Source organism: Melozone crissalis, unplaced genomic scaffold, assembly GCF_028551555.1.
Source record: "Melozone crissalis strain CALT ecotype California unplaced genomic scaffold, PUWL_Pcris_2 ptg000027l_1, whole genome shotgun sequence".
Lineage (NCBI taxonomy): Eukaryota > Metazoa > Chordata > Aves > Passeriformes > Passerellidae > Melozone > Melozone crissalis.
Window position 1 is genome coordinate 8,153,112 of NW_026535805.1, and position 21,179 is coordinate 8,174,290.

A 21,179-nucleotide genomic window follows, 5' to 3' on the forward strand; every position below is an offset into this window, starting at 1 on the left:
AATCCTCTGGCATTAGGGCCTCAAAACTGGCAATGAGAACAAGTACAAACCCATTTCACTAAAAGCCGGATTGGCTCAAGGCAGCTGAAAACCACCCAGCATCAGTGATGGAAGGGACTATGAGGATACTTCATGCCCTCTTTCATTCAAATAAACACCAAACACAAGTGCTAAGAGTATCTCAATGGGTTCTTCACTGTGTTATCCCTTTGCAATCAGTACCAATCTGGTCGTGCTTGTGGTCATCTCCAACCACCACTCACAGACCATGTCCTGCTGCTTCTGTAGTTTACCAGTGGCTACAATTGCAAAATCACCCACTAAAATCAACAGTTTCTTTAGTTAACAGATTAAACACTTTATTTTACTACCTTTATATAAACTAAACCAGAATCCAGGGAGAGCTTGTGGTTTCAAGTCCCTTCACAGTGTGAATTTGGCAGAACAGAAATGAGTGGAAGGCCCTGCTACCCTCACTCATAGCTCCATTATTTGTTCTTAATCTCTGGTACAAAGCAGATAAGAGGTGCCACACATTGAATGGCTCCTCAGCACACAGATCTTGTGTGCATCTCCCTTATCACCATTTTTAGAGAGGTACCTGTTCCATACCCTGTCCTCAATCCTAATCACAAAGTATCCACTGGTTATCAACAGATTATGCTGGGGATTGATGGTTTATGATGAAGAATCATTCCATAAACCTGAATTTTTTTGTTGTTTTTAAGCAGCAAAATTTACTACAGATCTAAAACTACAATAAAGCACATATAACAGTACGACTGCTTCAAATAAACTGAAACACTAAAAATATTTCAATTTGGCAAAAAAACCCCAACAAAACGAACCAGCAAGAACATGTCAGAAGTTAGGGAATCCACAGAGGTAGTTAAAGAGTCTACTAAAAGTCTACAGAATCCCATGGTTTAAATGCACTTGGAAAAACAAAATAAATTTATTTGACACCAAGCTGCTTCTTCCCCTCTCCAAACACCATTATGCATTTTCTGTGCACTTGATCAGTCTTTTTGGCTTTACAATACATTAAATATTATCAGCCAGCTGCAAAACAGGAGCCCACCTATTTATAAATTTATTTACTTGATGTTAAGGTGGATGAGTTCTCTTCTAGTTACAGATAACAACAAAGTAAAAGCTCTTGGGTGAACAAGGTGAAAGGTAAAAATAAAATACTTTTTGGTGACATTACAGTTTTAACTACATAAAGTTCTCTCTGTGAGAAGATGCCTTACAGACAGCATTGTTTACAATACAGTAGCAATAATGAGTATGAAAGTTTTGCATTAGAAATCGTGAAAGAAATGAAAAAAATCCTCAAATTTATCACCTTTGTTTCAGTTACTGTACAAACTGTTAAAATTTCATACTTGTCACCCAAAATAACCTACTTTATTCCCAAGAAACCAGGCTAATTAAGGAAAAAGACCCAAATCAAGTTTGTCTAATTCAGTTCTGTGACAGCACCTCCTGCTCACAGCACTGCAATGGAATGGCATTGTCCAAGGACACCTCCCAAGTTCTTCATGCTTCTGTAATTGCAGCCCTGCAACTGCTTTGAGGATTTTTGTGGTGCATAATCATGGTGCTGTAATTCTATTCAAAAAAGTTGTCTGTAACACCCCAGGGATTTCTTACAGATAAAAAACCATTACAAACTTGATATTCATGACTGAATGCAAAAAATATACAAGTGACTCCCAGCTTCTAAACCCTTCTTCCTGTGTCATATCCAACCTTTATAAATATCACTGATATAAAACTGAATTAAAAGATAACATGTGAATGGAACATTAATTTCTCTGAAAGGAAAAGGCTGATGGAAAACTGTTAAGACTCAACTTCTCAAAGAGTTGATGAAGAAAGTATTAAAAGGCTGTGGTGGTTACAAATGTCTCACTTTCTGAGGAAATCTAATAGCCTACTGCACTCAGAGAAAAAACCCAAGAAGTTACTGCTGTAATAATTTGAGAGCTAGACATGATCAGTTTAGGAACATTTGCAACTCGACTAAGAAATATTTAGGATTAAATCATTTATTTGGACCATGTGATCACAGAACTTCAAAAACTCAACTTTACAGGAAATTAACTTCTTCAACTGTTCATAAAGTTACCACATTACATAAGACTAAAAACAGCTTTAAATGTCATTTGAACTCTTAACTCCTGTGTCAAATTGAATTAAGTGACAATGCTATATATTCAATATATCTGTCTGAAAGACTAAATTAAACAATTTTTTTCTTCTCTACAATAGGGCTTTTCAGAAAAATGAAAAATTATGAAAATTAAACAACTCTAAGAGCTACATTACTTTGTAGTTATATTTCCTTTTTAATACTGTGTCTCTATCATTTTTACTAACACTTCCTATTTTTTTAGAGAAAACAATATTCTCCTTTTATTGCTAAAGGCAGTGTGATGTTGCAAAGATAGCACTTTTTTCTCACCAGTAATCACTGAGTACCAAGAGGACATATTGTGCATATTTCAAATCTAGTTAAACATAAAAAGCTCATTTTGGCTTTCACTTCCAACAACTGAAGATGCTTGATACCCTGAGGTGATTACACCAAGTCTCTTCCCTTTTGAAATGCTTCAGGTTTTCCATGGGCTGCAGTTTTATGCTGCAAGACAGCATAGACACACAGAGCATATGTTTTTTATTAGATGTTACATCAGGAAATAACAAAGCCTAACAAAAATCTGGCAATAGGGTGTGTATGTGAAGTCTTTGAGTGTTACTATGTCCATCTCTACATCTTCCAGAGCCTTTTTATGGAAGTGGGTAGTATTCACTGGATGGGGAAACAGGAGAATCACCAGAGCACACACATATTTTTATGCTGATATTACTAACTTTTCTATTAACATAATAACCTAAAAAGTATTAAGCATGTAGCATGTTTCACATAAGATACTGACAACCTGATTTAATTTTTCTTCTTTGTCTTGAGTTGGTTTGGGTTCATAAGTGACTTCATTCCATAGAATGAAGGCTCTACTTTATTCTTATGGCACAAAATAATTCAATAGGTACAAAAATCAAGCATGCACTCAAGCATGACTCCACCTGTATTTTCTGTGGGGGCAAAAAAAAGTGAACATTGTGCTCTTTACATTTCCTGTTGTATTTCCCAGCAGTGTCTGCTTCACCAATGAAACAACAGGGACAGAAACTTGCAAGAATAAATAAAAGATCTTCTGCACTTTACAAATGTGAGCTGAGCATTTGTAATTTGTGAGATGTGAGCTTGCTATAGAAGTGTTTCATAGGGACCGAGACGAGAGAAGTTGGCTTTTCCTACCTTACTTTTTTTCTCTTTCAAAACTATAAATTTAATATTATAAAGCTAAACAAATGCATGCATTTGGACTGGTGAAAGGAAGAAAAGGTGCTAAGAAAATTCAACCATACTCAAGTAAAACTCAGTATGAACTATAAATGCTCAATATCTTCCATTTACATCAGATCTTTTAGTGTTGAATTCATAAGCAATTTCTCCAAGTGAAAAGGAAGGTTTAATGTTGATGCATTTGCACTAAAAAAGGGTGAATCAGATTTTCAAGATGTAAAGGTTTCCCAATGTATACCTCTGTCACAAAGACCTTTCTGCAGCTTTGAAAGTACCTCTGTACTTGAGGGAAAAAAATTAATAACTACTGCTTATTTTTCACAATAAAAACAGGTCAGAATGAACAACTACAATCTGCAGAGGTTACTTGCCAAATAGAGATTGAGACATTCACTGCAGATGTGAAGATGCACTGAATCTGAAGTTTATACTTCTGAATAAAATCAATATACAGATACATTTGGCCAGTATTTCTGACAGCATTAATTATTGGTAATTACTCCAGTGCAATAAGCAACAAAATACCACAACAGCAGCTATTCTGTAAGAGGATGAGGTCCAAAACAGAGATAAAAAGGAGCAAACATCTGAAAAAAGAGCTGGTGGGAGAGAGTTGATAGTGAGGGTGCCAGAGGAAACAGGGTAGAGATAACAGAGGCACAAGCAGCTAGGGAGGGCAGAATAGAAGCACCTGCTGCTTATCATTCCCTCAGAAGCCTTATTAATTCTTTAGTTGTTTAATGCTGTGGGGGAGGTTTCCACACCCCCAAATATCAAGGAGACTCTGATGATCCAAAGACAACTGGCACCTTTTATGAAGCAGAGAAAAGGAGGAATCTTGACAGGTGATAAATTTAGAAGCATCCCTCACCCTCTCAGCATCTCCCCTTGCTCTCTTCTGTAGTTAGACCACTCCTAGACAGCTTCCAGCACCTAAGAAAGGCTCTGCAGGGTATACCAAGTCCAAGTGAAGCCATATTTTTTCATCACCCAACTTACAATCCACATTATTATCACTTCTGGCCTTGCACAGGACCATCCCCAAGAGTCACACCATGTGCTTGAGAGCACTGTCCAAGTGCTCCCTGAACTCTGTCAGGCTGCTGCTGTGCCCATTCTCTGGGGAGTCTGTTCCAGTGCCCAGCCACACTCTCTGCTGTTTTCCTGATATCCAACAGAAACCTCTCCCAGCTCAGCCTCATCCTGTTTCCTTGATTCCTGGGCACACAAGTGAAGAGGCCAATACCTGCTCCTCCTCTTCCCCTCACAAGGAAATTGTCATTGCAATGATGTCCCCTCTCAGTCTCCTCCTCCCCAGGCTGAATAGACCAAGTGACCTCAGCCACTCTCACATGGCTTCCCCTCAAGGCCCTTCAACCTCAGGGACCTGCTCTGGACACTCCCTAACAGTTTCATATCCTTCTTACATTGTGTCACCCAGAACTGCCCCAGCACTGGAGGTGAGGCTGCCCCAGTGCAGAGCAGGGCAGGACAATCCCCTCTCTTGCCCAGCTGTGATGCTGTGCCTGATGCTCCCCAGGACAGGGATGGCCCTCCTGGCTGCCAGGGCCCTGCTGACTCAGATTCCACTTGCCATTGACCAAGTGGAATATGAGTCAAGGTCCCAGGGTTCCTTTCCATGGAGCTGTTCTCCAACTTCTCATTTCCCAGTCTATACACACAACCAGGGCTGCCCTGTCCCAAGTGCAGAATTGGGCACTCATCACTGTTAAAACTTCACAGAGTTGGTGGTTGCCATCTCTCTAATTTGCTGAGGTCTCTCTGCAGGGCCTCTCTGTCCTCAAGGGAGTTGACAGCTCCTCCGACTTTACTGTCACTGGCTTTTAGTTGAGGGTTTTAGCAGAAAGGCCCCAGAACTGGAATCATGTGGAACTAGACAGTGGAAAACAAACTGTGCTTCAGTAGAGCTTTGCTCCTCACACTGCCCCTGACCTAAAAGCAAAACATGCAGACAGACCTTACAAGGAAGGCACCACTTCCACTCCTCCAAATAAATTCTCCACTACTAGGTACAACCATAACACAGCTTCTCCCTGTTAATCACACACCCACATAAACTTTCTGTCCCATGTACTCTCTTTATGTCTGTGAAATGTCTGTACAACTCTTCCTACGCCTGCATATCCATTTACTGTTCTTTTCTGGCCTATGCATAAACACCTGTGGAGGAACAAAACCAGAGGAACACATTTACAGAGCATGTTCAAGTTCAGATTCAGCCATTTAGAGCCTCAGTAAAAAAAAACCAAAAAAAAACAAAAAAACACACTTTTGTTAACAGGCTGAGAGGGCTTCCAAAATACATAGAAGGCACCTTCCCCTATTTCTCACTATAACCTGAACTTCTGAAAACACAGAATAGTAAAAAGGTCTCACTGTATGTAAGAATTTTTCATACATCCTCAAGCAGTCAGAACTTATCATGGATGGGTATTTTTAAAAGTATACCCATAAAGTGTATTCAGGATTGTCTTTCATTTGGCTCTGAAAATTTTAAAGACATGGTTCCTAGATCAAAAGGAAGGGAAAAAAATCCTGTGTGGGTTGGATGGAAAACATGTTTTGGGAGATGAAAAATGAACTCCATGGAGTACTAAATTAATCCACTGCACCACCTAGGAGAGTATTATATATTCAGTAAGCTTTACAAGTTTCAGCCTTTGCCTTCCCAACTGTAAAAACATCCTCTGCCAGTGACAGAGTGATAGGATTGCTTTCCTGGCTAATCATGAGGGATACTTAGAGATTCATAATGCAAAACAGGTGCAAGAAATATGCACAGAATGGAACACTTAAAAATTCAGACTTCACAACAGTTCAATTGTTGGTCTGGGAGGTCTAAATCAAATTACTCAGCCAGTGCCTAGAATAGTTCAACTCTCTTCAGGAAGACTTCAGTAATGAAAAGTAAAACACTGTGCTGAAAGCTGTTTTTCACATGTCCATCATTTAAAGACAAAATAACGTATTCACTCTGAAAACTGTACCTATAAAGAGGATTTCTCTTTATTAACACCTAATTAAAGTTGTTTTATGTAACCACACTCACAGATAAGTATTTTCAGTCTCTGCACTATTATCCACAAACACAACTAGAGATGCCAGGTTGTATGGACGGCTGTAACTGAGCACCAGGCAGAGTACCTCATGGCCACACACAGAGGCACCCAAAACTTCTGCTAGCAAGGCTGCAGGAGCTTTTATTCATAAAGGAGTGGAACTAGGTGCACTACAACAGCAGGGCCAAAACATTTGCAAAGCAACTGCTTACCATAATCAGAGTAACGAGTGTCAAAATCTAGGATATGGGAGAGAGGGAAGCAGTGCATCCATCAAGGCATCTCTCTCCCTGCACAGAGGGGACAATTGACAGGCTTTCCCTGGCACAACCCAGAGTAATCATTATTATGGTTACCTCTCAATCAAAACAGTAGTTGTTTTCACTGACTGATAAATGTTGCTTATTCTGTACTAAACTATGTCTTTTTTTGTTTTCATTAGAAAGAGGTGACCCCACAAGGTTTAAAACAACAGCATCTTTGCATATCCTTAGCTGCTGTAGGAGGGAACTCAATTTTGCAGAAACTGAAGAGACCTAATAGAGTTTTAAGAGCTGTGTACATCTATGTCCTTCTGAAAAGTGGTGACATGTCTTAGGAAGTCAGAGACAATATTTGGGAGCATTACTAATTACAGTTAAAGCAACTTCAAAGCAATGTACAACCAGCAGGGCTGCCCAGTCAATCAGTCGGATTACGTGTCGTTTTCTCGGTTTGTTTTTTTAATTAAAAAAACAGCTGAAAGAAAACTTCTGGCAAGATCTCATCAATGACTCTCTTTCAGAGACTGCCTCCTCCCATTCCTGGAACTCGGCTGTATTTCCGTTGCATTCATAGATACAAATCTCATTCTCAAATGCTCACTGCCTTCTTATATCAGTGTACCCTTACATAACAGTCAATACAAATTTACAACATAAAGAAATGAGACAACTGTTCTGTTATTGCCAGCTCCATATAAATGATGTTTCCAACCTGACATCGGTATTTCTTTTTTGTTTGTACTAATCTTAAAAGTAAGGCTTATCTTGAAATTGAGGTTAGAAGAGAAACAGCTGAAAGGAAGTTTCCCTGGAAAACATTTAATTTTAGCAGGTTTATTTCTTTGATCGGTAGACAATGTTAGGTTTGTTTACTATATTGAGTTTTTATAAGCCAACATTGAACTGCTACACTTCAAACTTTACTGCCAAGACAAATAAAATGTAATTCACCATAGACAATGTTTCTAGGCTACTGAATAAAGCCAAGAAAACAATACACTACTTCCGCATTCATTCCCTCAGAATCTGGAGATCCTCTGTCTTCAAAACAAAACAGGGAAAAAATATGGTCACTGCCAACACTGCTGCTAATTCACATTAAGGATTTTTAGGTGAAACTCATAAATAGTGCACCTCTCTCTTTTGCCCAGCAACAAGGATCAGAATCCTTCAAAATGCATTTGACTTGTCTCCTCATATTCTCACACCCTAGTCTCCAGAGTCCATGGGGTTTTATTACCTATTCAGTCCAACAAAAGGCAGGTCCAGTGACTGCTTGTGAGTTCTCCTTCATGCCTCATTCTTCCCTGCTTTATTTTCATATTATTTAAACTGCATTTAGTCCTCTGAGTAAGTATTCAAGTATTAAACTCATAAAACACAAGAGTGATCACAATCTGAAATACCTAAAGCTTGACCTTCCTTTGGAGCCATTTCAGCTAAAATCCTCCTCCTCAAAGGAAGGAAAGAGGCATCTGCATTCATTAAGCAGACTCTACTTTCATCAACAACAACCTGTCTTAATACAACTCTGCCAGATAATTAAACTGCCTAACATACTGATGTTTTCATCATGAATTGCTGCTTTTCATCACTACAACCATGTACTGAATTTTTATCTTCCAAAAAGTCATATCCATCCATCTCTGGCTCAAAAGTGCTGGAAGCTAAGACAGCACATGCAGATGTTTCTCCAGCTGCTTTATCTGCCTTACTCCTTTTCCGAGGCTTGTGCTATCAGTCCTTGCTGGAGGGAGCACCCTGACTCAGACAAATCTTTACATGACCCAGAATGGCTGTTATAAGGTTGTGTTCTTGTCCTGATTTTCTTGCTGCTCTAATGAAGGCTCCAACCATCCTTTAAATCAATTAAATAATCTTTAAATCCCTTCTTCCAGCTCTCCATTAAGATTTAAAGAATCAGCATACCCAAAGAGTTGATACACATAATTTAAAGTTCTACCATTGCACAAATCTTGACGTATTCAATAAACTCCAGAAATATTAAAAAAAAGAAATAGTACATGACTTCATAGTATTCAAGGCCAGGCTAGATGGGTCTCCAAACAACCTGGTGCAGGAGAAAGTGTCCCTGCCCAGGGCTGAAGGTTGGAATCTGATCTTTAAAGTCTCTTCCAACCCAAACAATTCCATGATTCTATGGTAAAAGTCCTGTACAGAAAAACCTACTATGCAACCATGAAATTGTTTCAATCATAATATTATTTTTTAATACAAGGGCTCTAGCTTCTTCCATTTTAAGAATTTTCAGAGAGATGGGACTAGTTTTCTAAGATGCTGTTATTCCCTGAAAAGTAACTGCTAACTTCTTGACCAATAAAGTCAGTAGGAAGTTTTAATTTTTACAATGAATTTTAAATAATGTAAAGAGTTATGAAGCCAAATATCTCCTATAAGTCCAATTTCTGTCACATGCAACTGAGTCAATGTGACTCATTCTGTTCTTCAGATTTGAGATGCAAGTGTTGCTTGTTTCAAAAACTAAACAAAAAAGGTTCAAAATCTCAAAACAGCATTCCTTGCATGAGACATTGCATTCATATGCCTAACAGAATTGTTTAAATTAATGAGCACCAAAAACAAACAAACAAGGAAAAATCAACCTCACACACACACAAACACACACTTTGAATCAGCTGGCTGCTCTAACACCACAGAATTTTGTGGAGAAAAATTAAGTTTGGAGAAAGTTCGAATACTAAGCATAACAATTTGTGAAGAGCAAATGACTGCTGATTGCTGAAAGCCAAAGCAACATTAAGTGATTTTCCATTTTTATCTTCATGGAGTTTTAACCCTGCACCAAACATAACAAATTCTCCATTTCATCTGCCAGTTCTATTTTGTATGTCTTTAAGAACAGATCCCCAGAGAGAAGGAGTACAGTTTTTCTCTTGCAATGCAAAACATTGGCATATGCTCAGGGAACAAATCTCAGGACAAATCAGTAGGAGTGACAAAGTAACAGGAGTAAGTGGGAAGATGGCAGCAAAGAGAAGAGAAGCTACCAGCCAGGCCTCAGATGAGAAGATGGGGGATAGACAGAAATGTTCCTAGGGACCACAGCAGAGCAAGCAGAATTTCTGTGACTTTTGAGTTACAGCAGTGACCAAAACCAATCACAACAGGAAGGATCCACCTGCAAGAACATGCTAGACCAGCAGAGGATTTTTTTTTTTTAATTTTACTCTATGTAGTTTTTTGACTGCTTGTACACAGCACCACCAAAAATGTAAATATTCATCATGACCAAGGCAGATTCCAGAAAAAAAATGTTCTTCAATGGTATGTGCTGGAAAAAGCTGGGAACTTTTGATAAAAGCTTTATTTTGGATTGTGCAATCTATCTCCTGATGAAGGCAGCAAATGGAGGCACACAAAGTCATGTAGTCCCCTCCATATATAAGCAGCAAGTGATGAGGGAGAAGTCACTGAATCCTCCTTCCTCCTAATCCACGCTTAAAAAATGCAAAGAGATTGCAAAAAGCTCTTCAAATAGAATGGCCAAATAAGAGAAGCAAACTTGTTTGTCCTAGTGTGTATCCCAGTCTCAAGCTAGACACTGTCAGCATGTAGAAAGTAAGGCAGCACCTTCAACATTTCAGAACAAGGCACAGACAAGTTAATGAAAACACAATGTCTCTTTTAGTAACTTTCATTGACCTAATCCCCTGTGTTCTGAAAATATCTAACTGTAAGCTTGCCAAAGTGAATGTGAAGATCAAACTGATAAAACAAGACAATGAGTCAATTGATGTGCAGATTCATTCATTTGAAAAACAAATAAACCTTAACAGTAATTATGTCTGCTCATGATTAATGGCAGCTGCCCAATGAATTCTTCTTGATATGACCAGCATGTAAGGGTATATACATTCTCATTGGAGTACAGATTTTTCCAGTATACAAATGTGAAAAAGATTTCTGGAAACTAATGAGTGCAGAATGTGATTGAAAGCTCCAGTCATACCATTGCTATTCCACTGTACTAAAAACAACTGGATTCTCCATCTATGAACATCACACAGGCTTTGAAATCCAGCATCAATCATGTTAACTGATTCTCTCAAGATAAAAACAAAAGCTGAAGTCTAACATCTGCTTTCCCTGGCAAACCAGTCTGTAAGTTTATGCATTTGGGAGGGTTTTTTAATCATCATAAATAACCCACAACCAGATGAATTAATGGTGCTGCCTTGTTTTCTGGACAAATCTTTATAGTGTCCCTGTAACTTTTCTTCACTTTGAAGCACTCAGAGGAAGGGTTTAAAGAATTAGAGGAATTAAAAGGTCCATGTGCAGATGCAGTCTGTGATCCTGCTGGGATGGCAGAGGCAAGATACAACAGCTGACATGTCTGGGGTAAGGCAATGGAGGGACACAGGTCCTTTAGGAAGGACAGGTAGGGGACATGAGAAGATGGGGGTTGACCTCTCTGTGGCAGAACAACTGGAATGGCAGAGCTTTGCCTGGGGGTGGGTGATGAGCCAGCTGGGAGCTCACAGCTAAGAACTGAACTGGGGGTGACACTGCAAGGGGTGTCTGCTATGAGCTGCCAAACAAAGCAGGACAAGTGGACAAGGGCTTCTACAGGACACAGCCTTGTGTCACCAGGCCCTGCTCCTCATGGGGGGCTTCAACCATCCCGGCAGCTGCTGGGTGACCAGACAGCACCATGCAAGCAACCCAGAGGCCTCCAAGAGAGCACTGGTGACAAAAGTCTTCACCTTGATTAAAGCAGCAGAGGAAACAAGGAGAGCAGCTCTGCCGGAACTCAATCACACCCAAGGAATGACTGAGTGAGGATGTGAAGGTAAAAGGCAGCCTTGCCTGGCTCATTCTACATTTCTCTTTTTTTTCTGGAAAGATTGAATATATACTGCAGAAATTCCAATCCAAGAGGCAGAAGGTCAAAAGACATTTGATCCTCTGATAAGGAAACCTCACAAACTTCCCAAATATTTGTAAGTTCCTTGGCAACTGCTAAAAGTCAAAGATACACAAGCTTTTAGGCTTCCCTAGTCAAATTCTGATACTCTTCCAGAAGTCCCTACATAAAGCTCTGGATAAGACCTTCCTTTCAGCTAATCACGTAAAAAGCTGAGATCTTAGGACAAGCCAGAAAGACTTCCTTATTCAAGAAAGCTAGTACAAAATGTTTGCATTTTCTTGTGAATTAGAAACTTTATTTCCTTCCCCCAACCCATGCCAATTTGGGTTATGGAGCAAAGCAGAAACTGTACTCATAAAGGAAACATTAAGCACAGAAAACATTTTTTGGTTGCCTCATTTAAGTCAGTGCATTTGCTTATGATGCAGAACTGCTTCTTGAAGAATATCATGAGCTCCCCAAGTGTTAGAGAACAGCAGCACCCCCTTCATAATTCTTGAAAAGAATTATTCTGTAAAACCTGTAAAGCATAACATTATTTTATCCTCATGGACATTCATATTCTTCTGCAAAATTGGGCCACAGTTAAAACACTATGGTGAGAAAGACATGTTTTCACATAATGCAGAGATCTCAAGTTAAACACAACACATCTACATCCACTGTCAAAAAAGCACTTCTTGGCAATCTCAGCATTTTGAAAACAAAGCCATGTCTGGACAAGCACTACATGCTGAACTGTTTTTGAATTATATTTCTATAAATTACATAACTCTGAAACATAACTGAAATATACCTTCACAATTTACTACATCTGGCACTGCCACCTAATTCTGAATAATTCCAGCCTTCCTTTTCAGAACTGGACAGTATATGAATACTGAAATAAAAAACTCAAGCAATGAACCTAGTAGCTTCTCATGTCACTGAACAAATCAAATTACTGAATTCCATTTTTCATAAGATATTGGCCTTGTATTGCTGGAAAAACGTATATTTTATTGAGTTTTGTACAGACTTGCTCTTTTTAGTAGAGATTTTTGTCTTGCTTTTATATCAAGGAGGATGATAAATCCTCCACTGTGTCATGGAAAAGCAGTGCAAACAGTTTCAAACACTGCCAGATCACCATCTCTTCAAGTAAGCCTTCTGAGAAATAGTGCTTTAACCAACAGTTCCCATAACATATTTCTACATTTCAATAGGCCTTACCAGCAAATTTGCAAGTTCCAATTAACACTGATAAAAAGGAAACTGAAACCAAGAATCCAGCAACCCCTAAATAGTCACAATACTTTCTTCTCTGTACTGCCTACCAGAAGTGCAAGCTAACTACAGGTTAAACTACCTGGCATTGGTAATTTGGAGCTACAACAAACACCACTGCCTTGCCTCCATTTTTTGCACATCTTTACCACCCTAAACTATTTCTTCTGAATGTTTTCTTATTTTAAATTAGCAACAGAGAGCTGCCATACATGTCAGCACTACACTAAATTAAATTAAGCATTAAATAAAGATTTTGAGTACCCTTGATTCATAAGCAATAACAGCAAAGTCCAAGACAAATGTGAGAAACCAAACCACTGAACTGTTATGGTAAGACTGACATTTTTTGGAAGAATATCATTCTCTGACAGCATGGTCTCTCCTTGAGCAGTACAAATTGAAGAAGTAGCTCCTAGCAGCTGCTCAAAACTGATGAAAAATCAGGTTAAAACTCTGGGACTATCTCCCACCTCACAGGTGTGGAAAGCTCCCTACAGCTATGCATAAGATCTCATTAGCAACACTGAATTAAAAAACTAGATCATTGGGCTTTTTCATATCTACCCTGCATTATTATTATTTTTTACTATCTTTCTTCTCCAGGTAACTGAAAAGAAGGCAATTAACTCTATACATTAGTGCCAGTCCATACCCTCATGAGTAGCTATAATCATTCTGGATTGAGGAAGCATTTCATTCCCACTATTGGAAGAACCCTCCCTTCCTACCACTTCAGGAGCTGTGACACGGCAGGGCTGCCAGCCAATGTGAGGATGGCCATCCCCCCTTCCCATACAGAAACAGCATGTATCCCCTGCAGGTATCAGGTGCACCAACTGCTTTCCTGAGCAGGAGCCCATCCCATCCCCTGCAAAACCCTCTACTGTGACCAACCATCATTCAAATCCAGATTCAACTGCCTGAAACCCTTTATAGGTAAAGGTGACGTGAACAGCTCTAGAGGGACTTCACCCATTGCCTAGATTTCCTGAAAGTCTTGATTTTAAGGGGAAATAATATGCCTGAAAAGATATAATTAGAACCCAAATCAAAACAACCATACACACCCCAGCACAGAGCTTACAGTGGGAACATGTCCCTAGAAAGCTTGCCAACTAAGACAGACCAACAGAGCTGATCGTGTACAATATGGCTTTGTTGGAGGGCTGCTTGTGAAAAACAGGCAATAAAAATCAGTAACTTATTACCATGATAGCTTGAAAATGAAACACAGTGAACTGACTGCCATAAACCAGGGGAATGATATATGGAGAATGAAGAAATTTCTGATAAGTGAGCTGTTCTCCAGAATACAACAGTATAAAGCTTACCACAACTTGTACAGCATGCTGACAGAAAGCTGCTGGTATAGCAGGAAAAGCAAATGGACTGATAAATAATTATGTGGGTCAGTAGCAAGCCTGACTATGTATACAATGCTATTGGTGCATGGAATTCAGCATTGCCTCAGATGTGCTCAATCATTTTGGGCAAGTCGCACAGATCTCTCTGTAAATACGTTCAGATAGGGATATTTGCTCTTAAAGCACTTTAATCTCTGGAGATGAAACATTATATGAAATGTAAATGTTACTACTTACAGCTTACTGCCTTCAAATGACAGCTGAAATGTGCATTCCACATTTATCATCTGGCAGAATAAACTCAAAAGCAGTCTTCATCTATGTTTTGACAACGTGTGAATGTTAAGCACAACTCATGGTACGTTATCTGGCTGTCAAGTATGACCAAAACCTTTTTTTAAAACCCCAACAGTAAAAAAACAAAAAGATGAAAAACCCTCCCAAAACAAAAACAAATGAACGCAAAACAAGCTTACTTGCAGCAGGGTTCCGTGAACAGCGTTCTGCCTCATGCCAGGAGCAGCAGAGTCCGGGAGCCCCCGCAGCAGGGCCAGCGCCGTGTGCGGAACCTCAGTGGCCACAAGGAAGGGAACCAGGGCCCGGCCCGACATCTCCCGGCAGCGGAACACGGGGCTGTGCCCACACCTGCAGAAACCACACACACCCCATGGGCATGGGCCATCCAGCAAGCCACCAGGCTGCCCACAACAGGACAAAGGACAGGGCAAAGAAACCAAAACATATTGCTCACAAATCCAATATACAGTCTTCTCATAGTGAAAGGTAAGTCACACCAGAGCTACACCAGAGGATTTGTTGTCATTCACAAGTTCTGGTGTTTACATAAAAGAAAACAAAAAGGAAATAATGCAATTATTTCCTTTTCTTTCTGGATGTTTATGTTACTAATCACATTCAAGTGTATTATGAGTTTGGCTTAAACTGTTAGCTCCATGTAGTTAATCAGACGTTTCCATGAGAACACAACATGGTGTCTACTGAACTTTGGGCCAAATGTCCCACTGGTTTTCAGAATACTTTTAAAGGCAGAAATAGAAGTCTCATTATTAGACATTAAATAAAATTATAAAATAATTTCCCATTATTTATAATTAGTATTTAAAAGAAAAACACTTTTTATTTAAAATTAACTGCTAAGATGCAAGACTCTATATAAAGCAAATGTCAAGAAGAATCCTTTATCTTTAGTGCTATTAAGGTTTTGATGACTAGCTGTAGATTTATGAAAATACATGGAGAATGAGTAACAGTAACACATTAACCAGTCATATTCTACTTTAGTACCACATATACTGAATTGACATGAGTAGGAGTCCTTAATTAGCTAAGTAGGTTAGAGTAAGTCTTCCAAAGCCAGCATGTGTCAATTTTGGTATTGCAGGTATAATTGAGCCACACAGAGAAAACTACCTATAGGGTTTAGACATGAAAGGCCAAATGTCTTAGGTGATGGAAAATGCAGTAAGGCTGAAGTTATGCTCTGCTACTTCCTAGATGATTGTGATGACTTGAGAGATGGCCTTCCCTACTCCAATACTCTCATCCCTTTCCTCAATTGCTTCCTATGTCTTTTCAGCTTACACAATCCCAGGTAGATGAGATTATCCCCTGCCAAAATGATTTTGACCCCTGCTGAAAAAAACAAATCCAAAAAACTCTGCAGTGTCACGCCTACGTATTTAAAAATTAAAAGAAATTAAAAGGTAGTCTAAATTTTCAAGTATCTGTATCAAATTTAAATCAATACTCAAAGTAGTAGTTTACTTTAGTTCACATGAAAGAAATACAGAGAACAGGTTCCATCTTGAACAAGCAACCAAACTGATAGGGTTTTGAAGACTAAGAAACTAAACAGTCTTAACTGAAATAGATACATTATGCCATGGCATGCCTGAAAGACATCTCCTTCAGAGGATCTAGACAGAGGAACTACCCCCAGAACCACAGGTTTTTAAAGCAATTTTCAGCCTTGCAAATATGGTTGGATGTTTTATCATGATTTTTACAAAGACCATCTTTACATTTCCTTTTCACAGACTTGCTATCCTTCACAAGAGGATGCTAAAGGAGAACAGTCCCAATTAGAAGCTCTGCCACAGGGATAAGCTTCAATCCTATATTGACAAGGTGCAAGAAGAAATTCACTTTGGCTGTTCCTGAAAGAACTTCCTTTTTCTTAATAACAAACATTTTAATTCTACTCCACAGTGAACTGAAACCTAAGCAGAGATTATTTGCAACCATTCTTTCAGCACTGCTGAACCACATTTTCTTAATTTTGTTTATGACCTTTTACAGATCCCAAGGAATCTGTCATGTTTTCACAGGAGGAGTGGAAAATGGGTAAAATTCCAGGCTTTCCTCTAACTTGTGCAAGGGTACTTTCTAACACTACATGCTTCAAGAGGGGTTTTCTCCTCAAACACAATGCAATGAATTACTACATATTTTTAATAAACTAATTAATTAATTCATTTTCTTTCTGGATGTTTAGGTTACTTACTAAACTGCTAGCTCCATGCAGTTAATCAGATGTTAGCTGTCTTTAACTTTTTTGTCTTGTAAAAACATTAAAGACTTACAATACATGCACCTACATATATGGAGATATAGTATTTTATATGCCAAACTCTGTTCCACTCTATTATTTTATCAAATTTATAATGGAAATAGAAATGACTGCTGTATATTTAGAAAGAAGAAAATAGTTTCATGTTACAGGCAAAATTTTCTCAGCTGCCTGAAGTCCTCCTGCAGAGCAGCCACACAGGTGCCCAGTCATGGAGAACTCCCCCAGGATGCCATGGATCCGGCTCTGCAACCTTCTGTGCCTGAGGGAAATGCAATCCCACAGTCCTACCTGCCCAAAGAGCAAGCCAGCCCCCAGCCTGCCCCTGTCCTACACAGCTGCTGCACACTCATGCACACTTCTCACACTCCAGGGCGCAGGGACTCACTCCTTAGTGGGAGCCCTCAGAACAGCAGGCCCGTGAAGTCTGTACTAAGGAACAAAAGCATCACAAAAGTTTAGGAACAATTAAGTATCTGCTTTATAGGAACATGAATGGGAACACATGGAAGGTATTTCACACCAACAAATGGCTTCCCAAATCTGACAGGGGTTAAAATTCCGACTGTTTCTTCTCACTTATTGAAAATATTTATTTGTTTAAAAATCTAACACTCAAAGAAAATCAATTGTTTTCAATCCCCATCCCCCAGCAAGAAATAGCACTGATAATATTTCAAAACTACTCCTCCTTTCACATGCATAAGTCAGATGTCATGCCAAGTCACCACCAGTGACCTATCCCTGAACTTCTGCATACCCTGAAGGCACTTAGGTGTACATCTCTCATGTTTTGAAGGCACTTGGCTTCATTCCTGAATCATGCAAGAAGTTTGCCAGGAGAATGTCAAAACCTACACCAGTTTTTCTATCCTCTAGCAGCACCCTAGAACAGTTTTGATATTTACTGGATCCCACTTACATTTAACCTCTCACCTGTAAACAAAACTAAACAGGATCAATTCTCAAAAAAGGATAGAAAGACTGAATGCAAATAAAACAACTAAGCAACACGAAAATAACATTCCAACCAAATCCAGCAATTTTTTGCTCATTGTTATTTCAAGCTCTAAACCATACACTTTAACACTGAGTCTGTTACCTGTGTTGTTAAAAAATTTTATCTTGAATTTAGCAACCATTACGGGAAGCAATCTCACAAATTGCATCAACAAATATTATTGCACAATTCTGGTAATCACAGTAACTTAGTTTCTATCTGCAGCAAAACCCAGCAGCTTCAGAAAGAAACATTTTAAGGCTATGAAACCATTCAGGTTACTCCTCCTGCAGCAGTTAAGCACATTGCCATCCCTGAGATGAGTCTCATTTATGTGACAGCAGTTGTCTTGTGGGGGTACTGGCAGAAAAGGGACCTCCAAACACTTCACCATCCAGACTCTGAGCTTCACCTGGCAAACAGCACAATGCAATTCTGCAGCAGGCTCTTCCTCTATGCAGGAAACACCAGCAATGGAGCCTTGCACCCATTTGGACAGCATGGATGTGTGTGCAAAGCTGCCTTTTAAACTGCTCCATCTCCTTGGATTGAAAGGTGCTTGGGGGTGGTGGAGGGAAGTGCTTCAACTATGTGACACTACTTTTACATGCAGGTCTGATATAAGTCAACTTCAAAATCTAGGAATTAGCTAAAATGTTGTCATATGTAAAAACATACATTATGTCAGCCAAATTTTATTACACTTCAAGGCACCAACAAGAATGGAACTTGCAAAATCCTCATGTGATATACTTCTATTCAATTCCTGAGAGCTATTAACAACTGTAGTATTTCACCTTGAACTCAGTACTGTTTATCTAGGTGCATGTGCATGAGGAACTGGATGTAAACATGTTTACTTGAAACAGTCCATGATCAAGAACAAAAAGTCAATAAATCTGAGAAGGTTTCGCTCCGTGTAACCGTAGATTCAATTCAATACATTTCCAGCGCTCCGTTCCAGCTCCAACACTCAGATCCTGAACCACCCTCCCAACTGATGTGATTTATGACCAGCTCTCATAAGGCACAAAGATTCCATACTCCTCTGCACACATCAAAGTATCTAATTTATTACTCTGGCTACAAACAACAGAACACTAGCTGTAAATAATAATATCTTAAGCTTCTTTCGGGAAAAAAAAAGGCAAAGAAAAAACAAACCTGCAGGTGTTTCCTATGTCCTTATTTTCCATCCTTTTTTATTTCTCCCCAGTAACAGACTTCATATTACTTCAAATTAACAATGCAAGTAAGGATTACCTTTTAGATAAAGGTCACAGAAACAAATGAGTAGAATTAATTTGAAAAATTACACTTGTTGCTGAGAATATGTTCATTATCCTAAATTCCTACAGTTGTGAGAAGGACTAACAAGGAGAGGAATGTCTGTTTCCAGGTTTTACTGGCTGTTGTCACACAATCTGTGCATTACTAACAAAGTCATTGCTAATTAATGAAACAGTGAAATGTTCTGAAGAAGGAGTCTCTGAGCTTCTAAGTCAAACCAAGTATTCTACCACCACCACAAAGAGTTTGGGAGAAGAGTGCAGCATGAGGCAGGAAAGGCTTTGCAATTCAAACCAACCACCTCTGCTTGCAAGTTAAAGCCTTTTAATGGGCACCAGGGCTTTTAAAATATAAAAGTTATTGGAAAATATAAATAAACAAAAATAACATACATGGTACTCTTTAAATCCTTGAGCTAGCTGTACCACAAGGTCCTAACAAATGCACCGTAAGAAAAAATTGTGGTAAGTCTTCTGTCTGATTCTGTATGGACAGGATAGATAGTACAAGAACGAGATTTTGCCTTTTCTCCATGACACAGCTATGCAGTCCCAGTTATGTCATCAGTACCAAAGCAAGAATTAAAACCAAGAAATTAGAGCAGGGGAAAACATGGATGCTGGTCAAAGCTCAGAGAGAAAAGTATTTAGCAACAGATTCAGCTCTTATTACAAGGAGTTGGTTATTAAGATTCAAGAGCATTGTATGCATTCCTCATGATTATACAGTAGTTCATTTTTTCCCCTTCAAATTACCTCCTAAAGGAATACCTTTAGCAACTTCAAATGCAGTGTGACAGGCTTCCAAGCTAAGTGAGGTCCAAAAATAGAATTAAAAGCAACACTCATGCTTCCACACAATTAAGCAACGTGGACTTCTTACTGTAGATCAATCAGCAGGACACTACCTATTTCTTACTAGGAGAGTAAAGTTTCTGCAATACCAATGATAATTTACTACACATGTACTTAAAACTTCTTTGGTTCATTTATTGATTTCCTTGGTTTACGTTTTTCTTTTAAGGAAATGCAACCATTTTCCATTTTGTTTATTCATGTTTCTTAGAAATTAAAGTATCCAAAGCATTTAATTTTTAAAACTTACTTCTCTGTGGAAACCTGTACCGTAATTGGCCTGTTTTGTTCTTTAATCTAAGATTAATATTTTAAAAAAAACACAAAACAGAAAAACCTAAGTCTTGATATAACTTCTCATTATTTACCTGAAGAGTAGGAAAATATTACAGAACTACCAGCAGTTTTCTGGAGGTTTTAGATCTACAATCAACACATACATATAGCTCAGAAAGTGTTTGAACAAAAACCATGGACAGAAACAAGCCAAATTTAATTTCACATTATTTATGCAGTACTAATCCTCTAAATTCTTATCTATTTCCTTTAAAGTGAAGTTAATGGTTGCCCAAACTTCTAGTCTCTTTATACACTGTGTTAAGTATTTTATTCTTCCAACTTGGGCAATTAAGATAAAACCCTATGTTTTTGTAAGGGCAGTATTTTCCTCAAGCACTTAATGAAGCAGAGTAGCCATAAATACTGCAGAAGGTATGTAGGCAAAGTACACAGGCTTTTATTTGTGAAAGCTGTCCACAAGCTCTGCCAGGAGCTGTTTCTCCATATGTTTCCAAGGCCTTTCTAAGGAAAAATTATAGACATTTCTCTCTTCTTGTCACCAAGGTCCAGGTTAATGTAAACAAGTGGCCAACTGATACCAAGCTGAATCAACATCAGAAACTTGAATTGTTGTCGTTTAGCAAGCCAAAACAACTAGGATCCCTCACATCTGAGTCTATGAAAACTATTAGTAATGCTGTGTATAAACTTCAGAGAAGCAGAAATATGTTCTTGTCAAATGGAGATTTCCTAAGGAACATGATGACGCCATTTAAATGGCATCTGTTCTTGAAATCCCATCAAGAAATCTCAAAGAGTCTGTCTAGGTGGGAAGCCTCTAGGTTTATTTAACTACCACTGAAGTTACATGAGGGTAGAGCCTCCATTTTGGTTCACAGCAC

The 21,179-nt window shown here is 38.8% G+C and overlaps 1 protein-coding gene across 1 annotated transcript in view; it reads right to left on the reverse strand.

The window, feature by feature from the left end:
* Window positions 1-21,179, reverse strand: part of THADA (THADA armadillo repeat containing) — a 152,066-nt gene that overhangs the window by 72,121 nt on the left and 58,766 nt on the right. Inside the window, exon 29 of the mRNA XM_054280582.1 lies at window positions 14,741-14,909. Within this exon, the coding sequence (XP_054136557.1) occupies window positions 14,741-14,909 (169 nt within the window). The remainder of the gene's footprint in view (window positions 1-14,740; window positions 14,910-21,179) is intronic.